Raw genomic sequence first — 17,208 nt, forward strand, 5'->3', positions numbered from 1 at the left:
AAATGGTGAACTAGCAGAGAGTTTTTAAAGTTCAACCATCACTGGAATCTGACCTGAGTGCAGACTGTACACTGTGTAAAGGAGCATAAATACTATTAATAATGGAGTTTTATGATAATAATGATAATAATAAATTTTATTTATAGGCGCCTTTCATGAAACTCAAGGTCGCCGTATAGATAAAAGCAAGATAAAAGAATTACAATAAAAGATAATAAAATGCAGTAAAAGACACTTGAACATAGACACCTGTTGCAGCATCAACCGTCAACGTCATCTGTACAAAAAAGTGACTCATTATGTAAACAGAGTTTGTGTTGGACGGTTGTTTTAACTTTGTCACTCTCTGTAAGAATAAACTAAGAAAACCCAGTGATTTGCTGCAGGTATATGGAGAGATGAAAACGGCACTGCAGTACAGTTCTCAAATACCTTTTTTTTGGAAGGACGGATCAATTAAATACCGTTAGCAACTTTACTTGAAAAGATGTATTGTATCTACATTTTGCTGGTAACCAACAGGCAATGGAGACTCCATCGGGTGGGTCCTTCACGGTTTAACATATCTCTTGATCCTTTGCATGTGTTAATTTATGTTGCAAGCCACTATACTACAAAAACCAAGAGGACTTAAATCCCTACGTTTTTATAAAATCTGTTAAATTATGTGACATGTAGTAAATGATGTTAGCTAGTTGCTCAGCTGGTGGTAAATAGAAAATCTGTAGACTGGGCCATATTGTACTTATATCGTCTATTGCATGAAGACCATGAGGATCATTTGCAGCCCTTAAATTGAGACACAGCTATCATTTGTTTTTTCTATGACTTTTTTTCCAAATGACAATCTAAAATCTCCTATTTTAACTGCTGTTTTAAAATAAGCACAGCAAAAATAATAATAATTCTAATAAATGATAATCCTAAATAAAATGTAGTCTGATTAGGCAACGTTATGATTTTAATGTGATCTCATAAAAGCTAGTTGACTAGCGTGGCATTGTGTAATAATATGATATACACCATAGTTCTTTTTATCTTGTTATGTGTCCTAAAGAACATTCATTTTTGTGTTCATAAATAATAATGTCTTTGCATATTACATAAGTATATTATTGTCTCTATACATTACATCTTCATTTCTTTACATCACTGGCAATGCATTGTAGTTAAACACCATTTAGATAAATGTCCTCTCAGGAAAATTAATTTCAAGACAAAAGGCCAATACCTCTTGTCTGATGTGATTGATCTAAAATTATCAGTAAGGGAATGCAGGAAATGAATTAAACCCTCAATCATGTTAGAATTGCCCCTCAAGGAAATGCTAAACAGCCTAAAACAATTTAGTTTGTCAGGTGTTAATAGGATTTTTGTCTGGATGAAAACAATTAGAACATGCTGGCACAGGAAATCAGATTTTGGTCAAATGAAGCAGTATAATGAGATAATGGCGTTGAATAAGAGGAGGGGTGCTTTTCTGACGCATTGTTGTTTAATTCTAAACTGATCCTCACATACATGTTTTTTGTGTGTGTCCTTCAGCCAGTATTTCCGTGAGACGATTCTGAATGAGATACGAAAAGCTCGGGAACTGTACACCGGCTTGGAGCTGGCTGCCGAGCTGACCCGTATCCAGCAGCGGCTGGATAATGTGGAGTGCCTTTCAGTCGACATAGTCATCAACCTGCTGCTGACATACAGGGACATCCAGGTACAGATGCTGTTTATAGATCTCCCTAAGCATCAGCTTATTGATGTCATATGTCAATTTTTTTTTCAGTTTCTGCATAAATAAACAAATGAGAATAGTGGTTGAGATAATTGAGGTTTTGCCAAAGAAAATAGATCAGATTAGAAACATGCAGTTCATTTAAATAACAACTTATGATCCCACTTTCACACTCCGAGAACATGACACTTAAGAGGAGGACATGAAAAAACTTTGAACAGAACATCCCAAAAAAAGTTTCTAGGGTAAACTGTGAGGGGACATCAGAAATTCAGTAGCTGTTGGTGCCCCTCTTAACTTCAAACTAATTTTCAACTACTATAAGTGCAGAAGATCGGGGTGTATGTGCTGACCTTGGCAGGAGGAAGCTACTGTAAAAACCTACTGTAACATCAGTCTGTCAGCATTGTCACTAAACGAGTTTCGTTTCCTCAAACAGTCCATTGCAGACCGCCTGTAGAGAGCTCTAGGCAAAGTTTTATTTCATTTTTTTTATTCCTTTTTCTTTTTTGGCTGGCTTAAATCTGCCGCTCTTTCCACTCTTTAGTCTCCACATTGTGATGGCACTCACCGCCTAGATCCTTCAACTCACCATAGGCAGCCTCATGAATGATTCATTAGAAAAACAAGCATTGACATGTTGAATTATTCAACATGCCTTGAGTATAGTGGCAAGTAGGAGCAACGAAAATATGATGAAGGGGCTGCTCAGTTATTATAGTGCTTTTGGTGTGAGGGGGACAGTAGAGTCTCAGACGGAATAAATAGAAGGGCATCAGAAAGTCTCCCGGTGACCTCAAAGCAGCTCAGCACCTTAGTGAGTTGCAGTGTACAGTGTTTTTGGAGGACAGTGGTGGAAGTGCAACAGGAGCTCATCTGTGTTTTTTTTTTGTTTTAGGATTATGACTCTATTGTGAAGCTGGTAGAGGCTCTGGAGAAGCTTCCAACCTTTGACCCTGTCGCCCATCCTCATGTGAAGTTCCACTACGCCTTTGCACTGAATCGGTAAGCTGGTGAGCATATATAGCCAGGAACCCAACACATAGACCACACCAGCTACAAGTCAGCATGCTCATATAAGCCCCTTTCAGACATGCGCTAGAATTCTGACATTCTGTCCGTGTGAAATCACTGGAGACACTAACCGGACTTCACCCTTCGAGCCCCCTAGTACAATCTCTGTGTGCGTGAGCTCGTGCGTGCAGCACGGTGCTCTCTCCTGAATCATTGGGGGTATAAAAGGAACCAACTGCCTTTGTACTCGACTAATTGAACCTTCTTTTTTTTTTTTTTTTTTTTATCTTTTTTTTTTTTTATTTAAAGCACGACTCTCATGCACTGTAAATAAAACATTGTTTCCCACAGCTTAAGCTTTACATCACGTTGTGCGTCCGCACAGATCCCGAGCAGGTTTTCACATGTTTGGATGGTCCCGCTGTGTGTTACATGTCAGAAATGCTATACCACAGAATGTCTGAGGTGGAATTCTCTTAACACTGAGTTCATATGTGAAACAGGGTATAGAGACATGCCCACACTGTCACATTCATCGGTTTGACAGATCGCAAAAACAACAGTAAAAAAACAAACTTTAATAAATCTTTTTATTTCAGTACTCAAAGTGTAACAAACTTCCAGCACTTTTGTGTTGTCAAGAATTAACATCTACTAAAACTGTCTGGTTCATGAGTTGAACTATTGCTAAACAATAGACTAAAGTAAGGAATGAGCAGATCACCAGATGGAAACCATCAGCCATGTCCTAGTCCCATCCGATCCACAACAATGACACATCCATTTTATTGAGGTGAGATCTTATAGTCCCCCTATTGATTGTTTCAATATCATGTCACACTTATAGAACCATTAACAATGGAAAAAGTCAACATTAATTGTTATTGACCATCTTGCTTAGTCCATGTTTCTGTTCTTCCCAGTGCTTCTCCTTCGCTTCCTCAGTTCCTTGTGGATTCCATTTATTTCTCATGGGAGCAGGCCTGTGTTTGCAGGGCTAATAACATGGCTAATACCTGTTGCTGTGTGTAAACAATGTTGTATATGGGGTAATGCATGCCTGCTATCCTAGTTACCAAAAGTCCCCACACAAACGCAGGTATCAGAAAGTCCACATCTTCCTGTCACCCCAGAAGGTAGGAAGGTAGCCAACAAAACAACACACCTAAGCAGGAGCTGTTGTAGATGGCTGACATCCCACAGGAGCCATTGTACAATTACGGATTTACTGCAACTATAAGCATATTATGATTTCCTGAAATAATGAACTCCGTGATTTAACACACTGTTTGATTATACTTTATGTATCAGGATAACCTGTAGTTAGTGTGTTGATTCATGGCAGGAAACTAGATAGTGGTCTTGAATTTTATTAATTTATTATTTTAATGGTTGCTGACATAGCTACTGTTGTCTAGATTGAAGTATGTGACATTTTTCTTTTGTTTGGTTGTAATGTTCTGCACTTTAGATTTTATCCAGTAAACATGGAAGCTGTATGACATACCACAAATGAAAACCTTTTTGTTATATGGTAAACCAAACACATAACTTATCTTCTGGAAGCAACAGTGCTAAATTCTTTCATTTGGGCATGTTATCAATGTCAGGGAGGTTTTAAGATGTACATTTGCATTAATCTATGAATTTCAAAGGGTTTCAACAGCAACAACACTGGGAGATTCAGTTACTTATTTATTTTCAAGCAACAGCTTTCAGGAGATTTGGGTTCCCAAGCAGCAGTGATATTATTAGTAGCATGTGTGCAGTGACTCTGCTCATGAAAAAGACAGATGTGCAACACAGGAGGTTTTGACTGCCTATTTCTCACCAGCTGCTCGTCTTGTGAACTTACTTTGGTTTTCATGGTGCAACTGCCTCAAACTGCAATAACGCATGCTGTTCTTTAATTGTGGAGCTATTGGAAAATGCTTCTGCAGGGTACCAAGATCCCTGTGTGGTAACTGTTAGTGTCTGGCCCATTACCAGGATGGGATTTTGTTTGCTGGCTCCAGCTAGCCCACAAGAGATTTTGAGAGAGAAATTAATGTGAAAAATGTTAATGATAGGCGACTTTCCTTCTGTTGTGAGGCTGAGTTGCTTCCCTCAGGTTTAGGACAGAACTTTATGAATAGAGGCAAACAGCTGTATTAGACTTTCTCTCATTACCTGTTAAACCTATTATACAAGTCTATTTTGAAATATATGATATATTATTTATTTATTATATACAACACTGTACTGTTGCAGCTTGTAAAAGTGGTACTAATTCTAACTGTCATGTACTAGATATCTTAATGAAGATTTTTCAAATTCTTTTATTATTACATTAATTTTTTTATTAATATATATTTTTTTAAAACATACAAAGAAAAAAAGGGAAAAAAGAAAGAAACCAAAGGCCAAACTTTGCCGTAATTTTGCACAGCCGCCTGAATTAAAGTGTGCATGCACAAGGTCTCGAGACATTATGGCAATTCAGAGCATTCTGCACCCAGCAATTTGAAATGAGGAAACCGGTCAACCCAGTGGAGCTGTGGACAACAGTAGACAGAATGACAGACGCTATTGTTTAAGTAAAATTAGTAATAAAGGGCTTTTGCTTGTAAAACTGTACTACACTGGTATGTTTAGAAAGCAAATGATTCACTTACTACTTCCAACAATGCCCAAACCGTAAGATTATTTATATTCAGCCTTCCTAAGGACTTATGGTAGATCTGAAGTAGGTGCTCTACTTGGACATGCAGGGGTGATGTGAATGTGGAATAATTGACTTTAGCTTCTTGTCTACAACAGGACAGTATCAGGGATGTGCGTGTTGAACGTACCTTGGGGGTAGCTTGGTCAGAGTCTGAGCAAGCGGTGAAAATTTTCATCCATCTAAATACCCATCAGCACTTTGGATAAAGTAAGGGAGAAACGGGAAGATGCACGAAGAGAGAGCAGGTCTTGTCTCCCTGAGCGGTCTTCCCTCCAGACAGTCTCCATGGTAATAGCTGTCAACTTACATGTTTCATTTAACCTTCGCACTCTGGAAAGGAGCCACATTGTGTTTATTAGGATTTTGTTTTTTTCATGACTGTCACACATTGTGACAGTGTGAGACTTAACTTTGCAGGATAATACCTCTCAATTGTTTCTGAGCTCTGCATTTTGACATACATTTCAGACCTGGGAAAAAAAAATTGCCCCATTGGAGGGACTGTTCTGAATAGATTTTGGAGAGTTTCGCTGCATAAATGAGCATAATAATAAGGAAGGCTTTCCTGAAGCTATGAGCTATTTAGTTTTTTTTTTTTTTTTTATTCTTCATTGGTTATGTGCAGATGAGTATGTTAATTAAATAATGTGATGATGTAATTGGGCACAGGGGTGCCCATATACTTCACTGCTAGAAGATTCCCGGTTCGAATCTACCTGTTTGGAGTCTGCATGTCATTCTCCCTGTGCTTGCATGGGCTTCCTGTGGGTACACCAGTTTCCTTCCACAGTCCAAAGACATGCATGTTAAGGTAATCGTTGACTCAAAATTGCCTGTGAGTGTAAATGGTCTATTTGTGTATGTCTCTGTGTGTTGGCCCTGAGATGCATTGTTTACTCTACCTGTCACCCAATAACAGCCGGGATAGGCTCCAGCTCCCTGAACAGGATAGGCCGTTAAAAATGATGGATAAATGTGATTGTGTCCATATCTTTACTGATTACCGTCTGATTATTATACCAGTGACATGATCAGAGGCACTTTTATGCAGCTTTTGATTCTTGCTGTGGTACGTCTGCGCTGCAACTCCGAGAGTCGTTTGGCTTCTATTCTTTCTATGCATCCACGCCAGCGACAGCCTTGGACTGAATCAATGTATTTTTAGGTTGTCAATCTGCCCAGTCGGTTCTTGTGAACACAATTTATCAGGGACACCTTCAGTTTATTTCTTTTAAACTGTAACAACCATCAATTTGCATTTAAAAGTTAACTGATTAGTTTTTAGTGGTGAAGAGTCAAAGCTCAAGGTCATTGTGAACTAATGTCTGTCCCTCTCTCTTTAATGCCATATTTTAGAAATACCTGAAGGATTTTTATTACGTTTGGCACGAACATCCACTTGGACTCATAGATTATTATATTATATGCAAATTTCTTCCTTCTTCACCTGTTTCCTGACTTTGCATGTTGTGTGTGCTTTTGTGTACTTATATGTGTGTGTGACTGTAGGAGGAACCTGCCGGGCGACAGGCAGAAGGCCCTGGACACCATGCTGCCCCTGGTGGAGGACGAAGACCAGGCAGCCTCAGACATCTACTGCCTCATGGGACGAATCTATAAGGACATGTTCCTGGAGTCTCACTTCACTGACACACAAAGCAGAGACAACAGCATGCTGTGGTGAGAGAGCGTGTGTGTTCGTGTGTGTGTGTTCTGTCAGCTACTCCAGACACTGAGTCACACATAAAATATTGTTAGAAGACATGTTTTCGAAGGCCTAGATGGATGATAGATGGCTTTAAGGAGAGTCACTGAATCATGGCACCAAAGTATTAGGAGTCTAGCATTAATAAAGGGAATAAAATACTTTTTATGGCTGTTTTCATGAAGGAAGGAAACTGGCAGGTCACACGTCTGCAAATAACTACTCATTACACCTGTGACATGCAAAAGGGTATTTACCCATCTATTTAATCTGAAAGCAAATGTGCAAAACTATAAAAGAATACGCAGACAATCCTGCACTGCCAAGAGTAAACGAGATGCTTGAAGAGTTAAAGTGAAATCAGCAGTGGAAAGACTTATATAAGCAATCGCCCTGTGCTATCAACAAAGTTCTTTGAATATTAAATGATGTAAAATGTTACCAGCGTGGTTTTATGCATCACTTATGGCTGCTCCCAGCAATATACGCTGCTGGTGGCAGTAAGAGGAAATGGTTGTATGGTAATATCTTTGGGTCTCGTACTGCCAGTCAAGCCTCATTTGAATGATACTGCAGATGTAAATATTAGTTCAGATGTAAACTTCTTCCTCTTAGGGAAGGTTGTTAGAAGAATTTTTCTTGCTACTGCACCACTCCTTAAAATTAGTTTTTTCAATTCTTAGTCATTCTTAGACACGAGAAGAACAAAGTCTACAATAGATGATATCACATGTAAAAATGATATGAAAAATGAAATGTCCATTTTGTTGTTGTCGTTTCTTTTGTCGTTTTGACAAATTGTGTGTGAACATTACAGCAGCATTTACGTAGGCCTAAATTAGAACACACGAGAAAATAACTATCGCTTGCTTCTATCAATCCTGTATTGACTCAGTGGCTCATATTGGTTAGGACCAATTTATTCTATGAAGCAAAAGGGTTGCGATGAAAGTTTTTAGCCAAGTATCATCAAAAAGATAAAGGAGTTCAATTACTGTCACTGAATTAGGAAATATATTGTCCTAATAATCCTTTTATTGTAAACATTAATCTAACAGATTTCCTTGTCGGTGAATGATAGTCATTAGAATGGCTGGAAGCAGTTCATTCATAAAAAAACACAAGACATTAGAATGACAGCAGCGACCGTGGTTTATATTTCAAATGTAACACCTATAACTTGTAACTTTGAGAGTATTATCTATATGTTTTAAGACTTTTTTTTTTGGAAAAGCCCCCCTCCCCCGAAACATTAGGGATGTGATAGTACAAATGAGCAAGTGAAAAGCTGCAGAGGGAGATGTATATCAAGGCTTCGCAGAACCTTGTTGAATTAGTGCTGCCTTGAATCCAGGAATTCGTGATGCTCTGAATTACCATGGGGGCCTTGCTCGGTGCTAGGCAGCTTGCCATCTCCTTGTGAGCCAGGTTGTGATGTGAGCACAGAGAGGCTAACGCTAGCTGACGTAAATTGGCTTAATAATAACACAAGGCTGTCCATTGATTTCTTCTAATTTCATATCTTTCTTGACTTAATATGCTGCTTAGATAATAAGCTCCCATCTGGCTGTTATTTTCAGTTCCATGTCAGAACTTGGCAGACGCACCCTAATAACATTTACACCCCTTTCCTCAGCAGAACAGATTGCTCATTAAATAAATGAAATTTCTTATTTAGCGAGGGTACTCACAGTTGCTGTTTGCTGTTCTGTGGCCCCCAACTCAATATGGCTGTAATTGTTTTTTTCTAACTTGACGTGTTTCAGGGAGCTGGGGGAGCACCGTGATGCCATCCGTTATCTAAGGGATGCTTGGGATTTGGAGATTTGGAATGACTCATTTTGTGGAATGAGAAGAGTTTATTGGAGTGATTCTTTTCTTCTTCTCTCAGGTTTAAAAAGGGGTTTGAGTCGGAGCCAACACTACACTCTGGTATCAACTATGCCGTTCTACTCCTTGCAGCTGGACACCAGTTTGACACATCTTTTGAGCTTCGCAAAGTGGGTGAGTGGACATCAGTTTAGATGTCTTTGAACTAAATATGCTGCTTCTTGTTCTATTTTATAGAGCCTGCTGGAAAACCACTGAGTAATCAGACAAATTTGACTTGACTACTTAAGGAAAAGGTTGTAGTTCGTGATTGTTGTCCACACTCGTTTACCGTGACATGATATGACAAAAGGTGTGTGTGTGTCCGTGTGTGTGTATGTGTGTTCCAACATACAGCAAAAACAAAAAATAAAAGTTAAGAAGTAATTAGAGACCTTATCTAGTAATTACAAGAAATGGATCTTGTAAATATGGGATATGGGACATAAGGATCTCATAAATATGAGAGTAATCCGGTTTTAGGATGTCTTCAGTATCACAGTAGTTCTGTGATAGTTTTCAATACTTTCAAAACTCTATAGTAAAACAGAACTGTAGATCGACAATTCTGAGTTTTTAGCTTTTGAAAATGTCAACAAATGGGCTGTAAATGGAGCCTCGCTTTAGACTATAAGTGAGATTTAACTTGCAGCCGACAGTGTGCCTCTCCATATCCACACAATACTTCCTGTTTCCTGAAGAAGTTGTTAAGACAAGTGAAGTCTGTAATGTTTGTGACATTTTCAAAAATTCTATGTTGAAAATGAAACACGGAAATTGATATTGTTCCTGACTTGAAAAGTATGACTTTTAATTGTAGATGGTGCAAAACACTTTACCCCCTACTTTCACACACAACATGAAATCACATGCATGATCTTTAGCAGCAGTAGTAGTAGTTAGTATTGTCCAGCTGATGCCATGAAATCAGATTTTTTTTTTTTTTTCTTGCTGTATCGTTTGGCTTTGTGGTCAGGCTTTGTTCTCTTGTGAGCAGGTATCTGTATGAGGTAAGGCATTCAGGGATAGTACAGAGTATTTTTAAAATTTCACAGATCCCAACACTGTTAATCCCTGGACAGTGGGAACAGCAGAGGGATGGAGACTATACCAGAGTCAAAAGACAAAAACTGGACTGCTTTTATTCATAACTTGTCAGTGAAAACATTTCCGTGCTACAGTCAAAAGCAGCACTGGTTAGAACTCCTCTCGAATGCAGAGGGAGGACAGTAGAATCAAACTTAGAGCCCAAGATAAAGGTTCAAAGTTGAGTTTTGGGTCTGTAAGTTCCTGCTGTGGAAAAGACAGTCAAAACTGTAATAACGTTTATTAGATATTAAAATGTCAATACAAAAAGAACATCAGAAAGAAGTTTTAAAGCTGACTCTGGTGGGGTTTCTTTGTAGGTTAATCAATACATGTTCCTCTTTTTACACAATTAAAAAATGTCAGTTAATGAAGGTAAAGCAGATCAAATACAGTAGCATTTCCCCTTTTTCTGAACAATCATGCATTTAAGCCTTTGTCCCTAATCTTTGGATTTTACCCTAAAATCTGAGGCTCAGAGGAGCTTAGGAATGTGACAAAACATAGCAAGCAGTCCTGTTAATTAGCCTGCACCTCCCTATATTAGCCCCAGCCCCTCTGCTTACTCCCATCCCCACAAACCCTGCCTTTCACTAAAAATGTCTGGTTTCTGTGGCAGAATCTGCAGGACATGTAGCAGCAGCTACATTATCATCTCTGAAAAACTACAGTGAACATTATAGACCCACATAAACCTCTATACTGCATGTTGTGGCACATCCAAGTGTTTTTGTTTGTTTTTTTGGTTATTTTTGGGGGGGTCGGTGTACATTCTCTCCTCAGGTGTCTTGTCTACTTAAAATCTCAGTTTGTGATGGTTCAAGGGGAATCACAAGAAAAACTATCTTTCTGTTGTGTAATAGATCTTTATCTCTGCCATTTTGTTTTCCAGGAGTAAAGCTAAGCAGTCTTCTGGGTAAAAAAGGCAGCCTGGACAAGCTGCAGAGCTACTGGGATGTTGGCTTCTTCTTGGGTGCCAGCATCCTGGCCAGTGACAACACCAGAGTCATCCAGGCATCTGAGAAACTATTCAAACTCAAAGCCCCAATCTGGTGAGAACACATATAAGCCTTGTGAAGATTAGTTTTCTCAAAAACACATTTTAGACCACATCCATCACCAACTGTGCCTGTGTCCTTGTGATCTGAAGTGCCTTCCCTTGAAACCACAGCAGCCATCTGTGGCCATTGTGCAGGCATGTTGTGCATTTCTCCTAGAGAACAAAAAATATCACAAGAAACTCACGTTGCTCATTTCAGCAGCAAATCTCTCGTATCGTGGATTTGATGGACGTAGGAGCCTGGTTGGACATTTTGTGAAGAGTTTAAAGTGTGCTACAGTAAAAATATTTTGTTCTGTGGAGGAAGGAAATGGAAAAAGGGGGACACTAAGTCAACACCATCAAAAGAGAAATAATTTATCAATAACAAAATACATCATTAAAGAAAGACTTTATATTAATTCCCAAAGATTTAATGAGACTGTACCCGATCCGTAACATGTGGAAGAGTCTGCAGCTCTGTGTAAAATCCCTGCTGTTTTTATTTGTGTTAGTGTTGTGAAAGCTATTTAAGTTTCAATTAATGTCACAAAGACTATCGTTACCCAGCATGGAAACCCCATCATATGGTTTTGTTTGTTTTACTAATCTTCTTGATCTATGTTCATGGCTTTAAAACAATATAAAACATAAGCAAATAATCTGCATTGCCTTTTTTTTTTTGTTTTTTTTTTGTTTACATCATTAGAATCTTTTACTGATATTAGTTACATTATGTTGAATAAAGATTTAGCTTCTAACTTTGTCATAGCACATTGCACTATGCTTTTGTTTTAGTTTTTTTCATCCGTTCTCTGTGTCTGGTTGGCTTCAGGTATCTGTGCTCATTGGTCGAGACCATTTTGATCTATCAGCACTTTAATAAGCCTGGTGTGGAGCAGCCAGCCCCCAGACAGGAGCTTGTGGATTTCTGGATGGACTTTCTGGTGGAGGCAACGAAAAAAGATGTCTCCTCTGTCCGATTTCCTGTAAGGGATTCCAACAAAGGCACCTAGTAATCAAAAATGAAGCAGCTCACCGGCCTAACACTGGTTGAGATTTAATATGCAGTGAAAAAGAACAGAGTCATGCATGCTCAGCAAATTCCCACTGATTGAATGATTGAGTGATTTACTGATTGAATAAATTCTGTGTCCTAGGTGTTGATACTGGAACCCACTAAAGTTTACCAACCCTCATATTTGTCCATAAACAAAGACGTGGATGACAACACGGTGTCGATCTGGCATGTGGCTCCTGATGACAAGGTAAAAGCTTTTCATTCACAATATACAATCCAACACACATTCCTCCATTAAACCACATATTCGAGTAAAACCTATCCAAGCTGTTTGAAATTGTATAGCTAGGTCTGTGCGGTGTGCAGCAAATTAAAGTAGTAATCACATGGACACATTTGCTCTGATTTTGAGTCGTAGAAATGCTGAAAGTGAATGTCTCAAATATATGTAGCAAAGGGTGAAGGTTTTGTATAAGTTGTTTGTAAAATGTTTATGAAACATCTTATGCTTTTATGTGCAGGGACTAACGAAGATCAAAACAAAAATCACCGTATTATAGCCACTTGAAGTACTTGTTAGTGATTGTCTAGTATTTCATAAAATTGTGCAAAATCTTACATTGGTACGCCAGAGCCATTATTTTAGCTGGTTTCACAACACTTAATCAGAGCACAGTGTGCAGTGTCACGCTGCAAGTACCCATAGCAACAATACTGATGTTTTACATTATCAAAACCAAGTTTAACTAAAGATTCTCTGCACATTGCCAATAGAATTTAACAGATGAATGATGATTATAAATTTATCTTGTCTTTGGTTAGAGGCTGTGATGTGATAGTTGATTCTTGTTTCCTAATTTACTATTTTCTCATATTTTAGCACATTATTGCTACCTACACCTACACAGACAGCAGCATATAAATGAAAGTGGTTCCTCACTAGAAACCGATTCTAGTAATTTGCTACATCAGCTACACTGACTCCATTTAATGTTTGTATGTAATTCTTGTTCTGAGAGCTACTACAATATGAGTTGATGATGAGCTTTTATTACTACAAGGGCAGTCATTATTATTTAGATAATGCTACTAATGCTTCAATACTCCAGCAGAGGAAACACATTGACATATTAACATCTCTGCTATGGCATAGTAATGTTATTTGTTTTGATTTGTCCTTCAGAACAAGGGGATCCATGAGTGGAACTTTAGCGCCACATCTGTCCGAGGTGTCAGGTCAGTGTCCACAACACTCACATTACATCTGCCTCCAAAGGGCGATTGGTTAAAATTGGCCATTTGAGATTGTTGGTTGGAAAAAATCGGTTTGTTTAATTTGGTTTTAGAGGTCAAAATAATTGAAAAGATTATTTGAAAAGAACAAGGTGAAAAGTAAGTAAGGCAGAAACTTAGATTGTATTGTAATTTTATGCACAAGTTTTTGTTTAAAACAGGTCTTGATTTCAGTGAAGCTGCTTGTTGAAACAGATTTATTTTCCCCAAAATAAGAGATAACAGAAACACATGGAAAACTAAAATGGCAAACAAAATAAAAAAAATTTGCAATGCTAAAACACAAAAGAAAACCAGGACTTGTTAGTGAAACATATACTGTATTTGGCTTTAGCAGATTTTGTGGACTTTTCCATGCAAGTGATGCATGTTGTGAATGTAATGTAAAATTGTTGCACCAAGAGGGAAGAAAATATTATCGTTATCCTGCATGTTTCAGCCATTCAGGTGTGTTTTGTAGTGACAAGGGGTTTGTCAATCAATGATTTCATTTTCTATTACAATGCTGTACAAGGTGCAAAACAGTGTACCACTGCTCTTGTGCAGAACCTCAGGGAAGTGGCTGGCATGGTCTCTAGCTGCAGCCTTTGCAGAAGTCTCGCCTCTACTGGAAGTTCCTGCAGTCTCCAGCAAATGTGGCTCCCTGATATCAGCAAATTATATAAAATATTGTGAAATCTGGATATTTGGTCTGTTTTTTAAGGTCGATCATTTGCCCTTTACGTGGGTTTTAATTTGAGAAAGTAACAGGGTGTAGCAAGCTCTCTTAAGGACCTCTGGTGCACCAAAAAAAGAGGCATTCAGGGACAGGAAGAGTTGCAGTGATTGAACAAATTGCGAGTACTCACAGGAATTATGGAGATTGAAACATTGCATATACCTTAGGGAATTGATTTACTGCTAACTGTTATACTGCATAAGTGAAGGATTCACATGAAGAACAAGCTTTCTGAATGTGAAGAGCTATTTAGTCATGCTCAAAACCACTGCAAAAAGCATTTTAGTGGATGCAGCTGCAAACTGCATCCCACTGTTCCCCTTATAACACTGACAGATTGCCATACACAGTTTTCATGTCTTGCTTTGCACCTCCTTCTCCCTGGTCCTCAGAGGAATTCAGTGTCAGATCAGAGAGAAGTGGAGGGCTGTGCTCACATGTTGCTAGGGAACAATTCATTCTGTGTGCCCACTCAGTCGGCAGACAGACAGCGGGACACAATAGCAGCTCTGCAAGCAACAGTACGACCACACACGGAGGCCTTCCATTGTCAAGCTCAGCACCTCAAGCCTTGGTACACTTGATAAGAGTTAAACAATTAGAAGTTTCAGTGTAGTTGCTGAATAGAAGTTGTTCTTTGAATCGAGTTGATCTTTTTTTGGAGTAATGCAGCATGATTTAATTTAATGATTTATAAAACAGACTGCAGATGCAGAATTTGTACATCATCTATATACTGGGCTTTATATTTGATGGAGTTGTGGTCAACATGCTGTGACAACCACTCCTTTATATCCAAACCCGAGATTAAATGGCTGATGTCATGAGTCCAGTGAAAGGCTTCTTTCATTCGGAGTCCCATCTGTTCTCAGGGGATTGTTGTACGATTAACTGTGAATTGTTTCTCCCCAGCATTTCGAAGTTTGATGAGCGCAGTGCCTTTCTCTACGTCCTTCACAATGCAGAAGACTTCCAGATCTATTTCTGTACAGAGATACACTGTAAAAGGTTTGTCTCTCTGTGCTTGTTTATAATCATTATGCTTATCAGTTGTGTTATATACAGTTGCATAACTCATAATAATCCTGTGAATGTTATTATTGTACATGTGACAATAATTCATTTGTCCTATATTACTTGAAATATATATTATTGGGTTTTATGGGGCATTAATGCAAGTTATAAGTTGAAAAACACTTTTCACTTGTTCTACCCACTCACATAATCACAAAGGTAAATTTGCAAACCTCATTAACCTCATTATATCATTCACAATAGAACATAAACAACATATCAGATGTTGAAACTGAGATTTTACCATTTTATGGAAAATATTAGCTCATTTTGAATTTGATGGCCACAACACATCTAAAAAAAAACAAAAGGCTTGAAAATGAATTGCTGCAAATGGGGGAACATTTGACAACTAATTAGGTTAATTGGCAACAGGTCAGAAACATGACTGGGTATAAAAGGAGCATTTCAACATCTACAGTGTATAATATCATCAAGGGACAAGGCCAAAGGTCAAAACTTGATGCGTGTGATAAACATTAAAAACAGGCATGATTCTCTACTGGACAACACTGCATGGGCTCAGGAACACGTGTGTCGTTACAGAAATCTGTCTGTGAACATGGTTCACTGTACAATCCACAAATATAAGTGAAATCTGTATCATGCAAAGAAGAAGTCATATGTGAACACACAGAAATGCCAATGTGTTCTCTGAGCCAAAGTTCATTTTAAAATGGTCTGAGGCTAAATAGAAAACTGTTCTGTGTTCAGATGAGTCAAAATTTTAAATTCTTTTTGGAAACCATGGACGCTGTGTCCTGCGGACTAAATATGAAAGGGACCATCCAGCTTGTTATCAGTGGACAGTTCAAAAGCCTGCATCTCTGATAGTATGGTACTGAATTAGTGCCTAGGGTGTGGGAAGCTTACACATCTGGAAAGGCACCATCAACGCTAAAAATTACATAGAGGTTTTAGAGCAACATATGCTCCCAACTAGACAATGTTTATTTCAGGGAAGGCCATGCATATTTCAGCAAGACAATGTTAAACCACAGGAGAAGCCATGCCTGCAGTCCAGACCTTTCACCAACAGAAAACATTTGGCACTTTATTAGACAAAAAATCCAGCAACAAAAGCCCCGGTTTTTTGAGCAGCTAGAATCCTGCATCAGACAAGTATGGGACAATGTTCCCCTCCTAAACTTCAGCAACTGCTCTCTCACTTTCAAGTTGTTTAAAGCAGAGGGGATACCACACAATGGTAAACCTCACCCTCTTGGAACTTTTTTGACATGTGTTGCTGCCACCAAATTCAAAATTAGCAAATATTTCCATTAAATGTTAAAATTTCTCTGTTTCATTATCTGATATGTTGCTTATGTTCCCACAGCATCATGCAAAAAGGAAAACGGCTCTGAACTTGACACATCTTCTCAACTTGACAGATCTTGACTGAGCTCAGCTGTCTCAGAAATAGCATCACCTTATAGTTGCAATTAAGAAATAACTTAAATTAACTCTTTAATTCACTTTTTCAAGTTCAGTTACTGACATAAAGTTACGTGTGCATATCATGGACCTGTTTAGGAGAAGATTTAGTTTTTGTTTTTTATAGTGTCTGAACCAGATGACCTGATGAGGGTCCATATTCAGGTGGGCTGAAATTTCAAACTATATTCAGAGTGCTCACAATTTAACAAGCTCTTTAGCATAAATGCCAAGAATCCAGTTCTAACAGTCACTATTAAGAGAAGTTATTATTATTATTGTTATTATTATTATTATTATTATGTGTTGTGGTTTTATTTATTAAAACTCAAATCTGATATGTAACCAACATCAGATTTTTTTGATTTATTTTGATCCTAAATATTCTCTCCCACTGCAGTAATCCCATCCCTTCTCTAGTTGTGTCCATCCCTACTGTGTTTCAGACATTTTTTTTGTGTCAGGTCTACACTATGGTGGAATATTTTACATCTTTCTGTTCCCACAAACACACCTTGT

At 38.3% G+C, this 17,208-nt stretch overlaps 1 protein-coding gene across 4 annotated transcripts in view; it reads left to right on the plus strand.

Annotated features, from left to right (window-relative positions):
• Nucleotides 1–17,208, plus strand: part of map3k5 (mitogen-activated protein kinase kinase kinase 5) — a 62,321-nt gene that overhangs the window by 22,203 nt on the left and 22,910 nt on the right. For all 4 annotated transcript variants that reach the window (XM_067482968.1, XM_067482965.1, XM_067482966.1 and 1 more), the window contains 9 exons: nucleotides 1,546–1,714; nucleotides 2,631–2,737; nucleotides 6,960–7,130; nucleotides 9,047–9,159; nucleotides 11,003–11,162; nucleotides 11,985–12,138; nucleotides 12,310–12,417; nucleotides 13,354–13,406; nucleotides 15,094–15,189. In XM_067482968.1, coding sequence (XP_067339069.1) covers nucleotides 1,546–1,714; nucleotides 2,631–2,737; nucleotides 6,960–7,130; nucleotides 9,047–9,159; nucleotides 11,003–11,162; nucleotides 11,985–12,138; nucleotides 12,310–12,417; nucleotides 13,354–13,406; nucleotides 15,094–15,189 — 1,131 coding nt within the window. The remainder of the gene's footprint in view (nucleotides 1–1,545; nucleotides 1,715–2,630; nucleotides 2,738–6,959; nucleotides 7,131–9,046; nucleotides 9,160–11,002; nucleotides 11,163–11,984; nucleotides 12,139–12,309; nucleotides 12,418–13,353; nucleotides 13,407–15,093; nucleotides 15,190–17,208) is intronic.

This window comes from Channa argus, chromosome 17 (assembly GCF_033026475.1).
Source record: "Channa argus isolate prfri chromosome 17, Channa argus male v1.0, whole genome shotgun sequence".
Taxonomy (NCBI): Eukaryota; Metazoa; Chordata; class Actinopteri; order Anabantiformes; family Channidae; genus Channa; species Channa argus.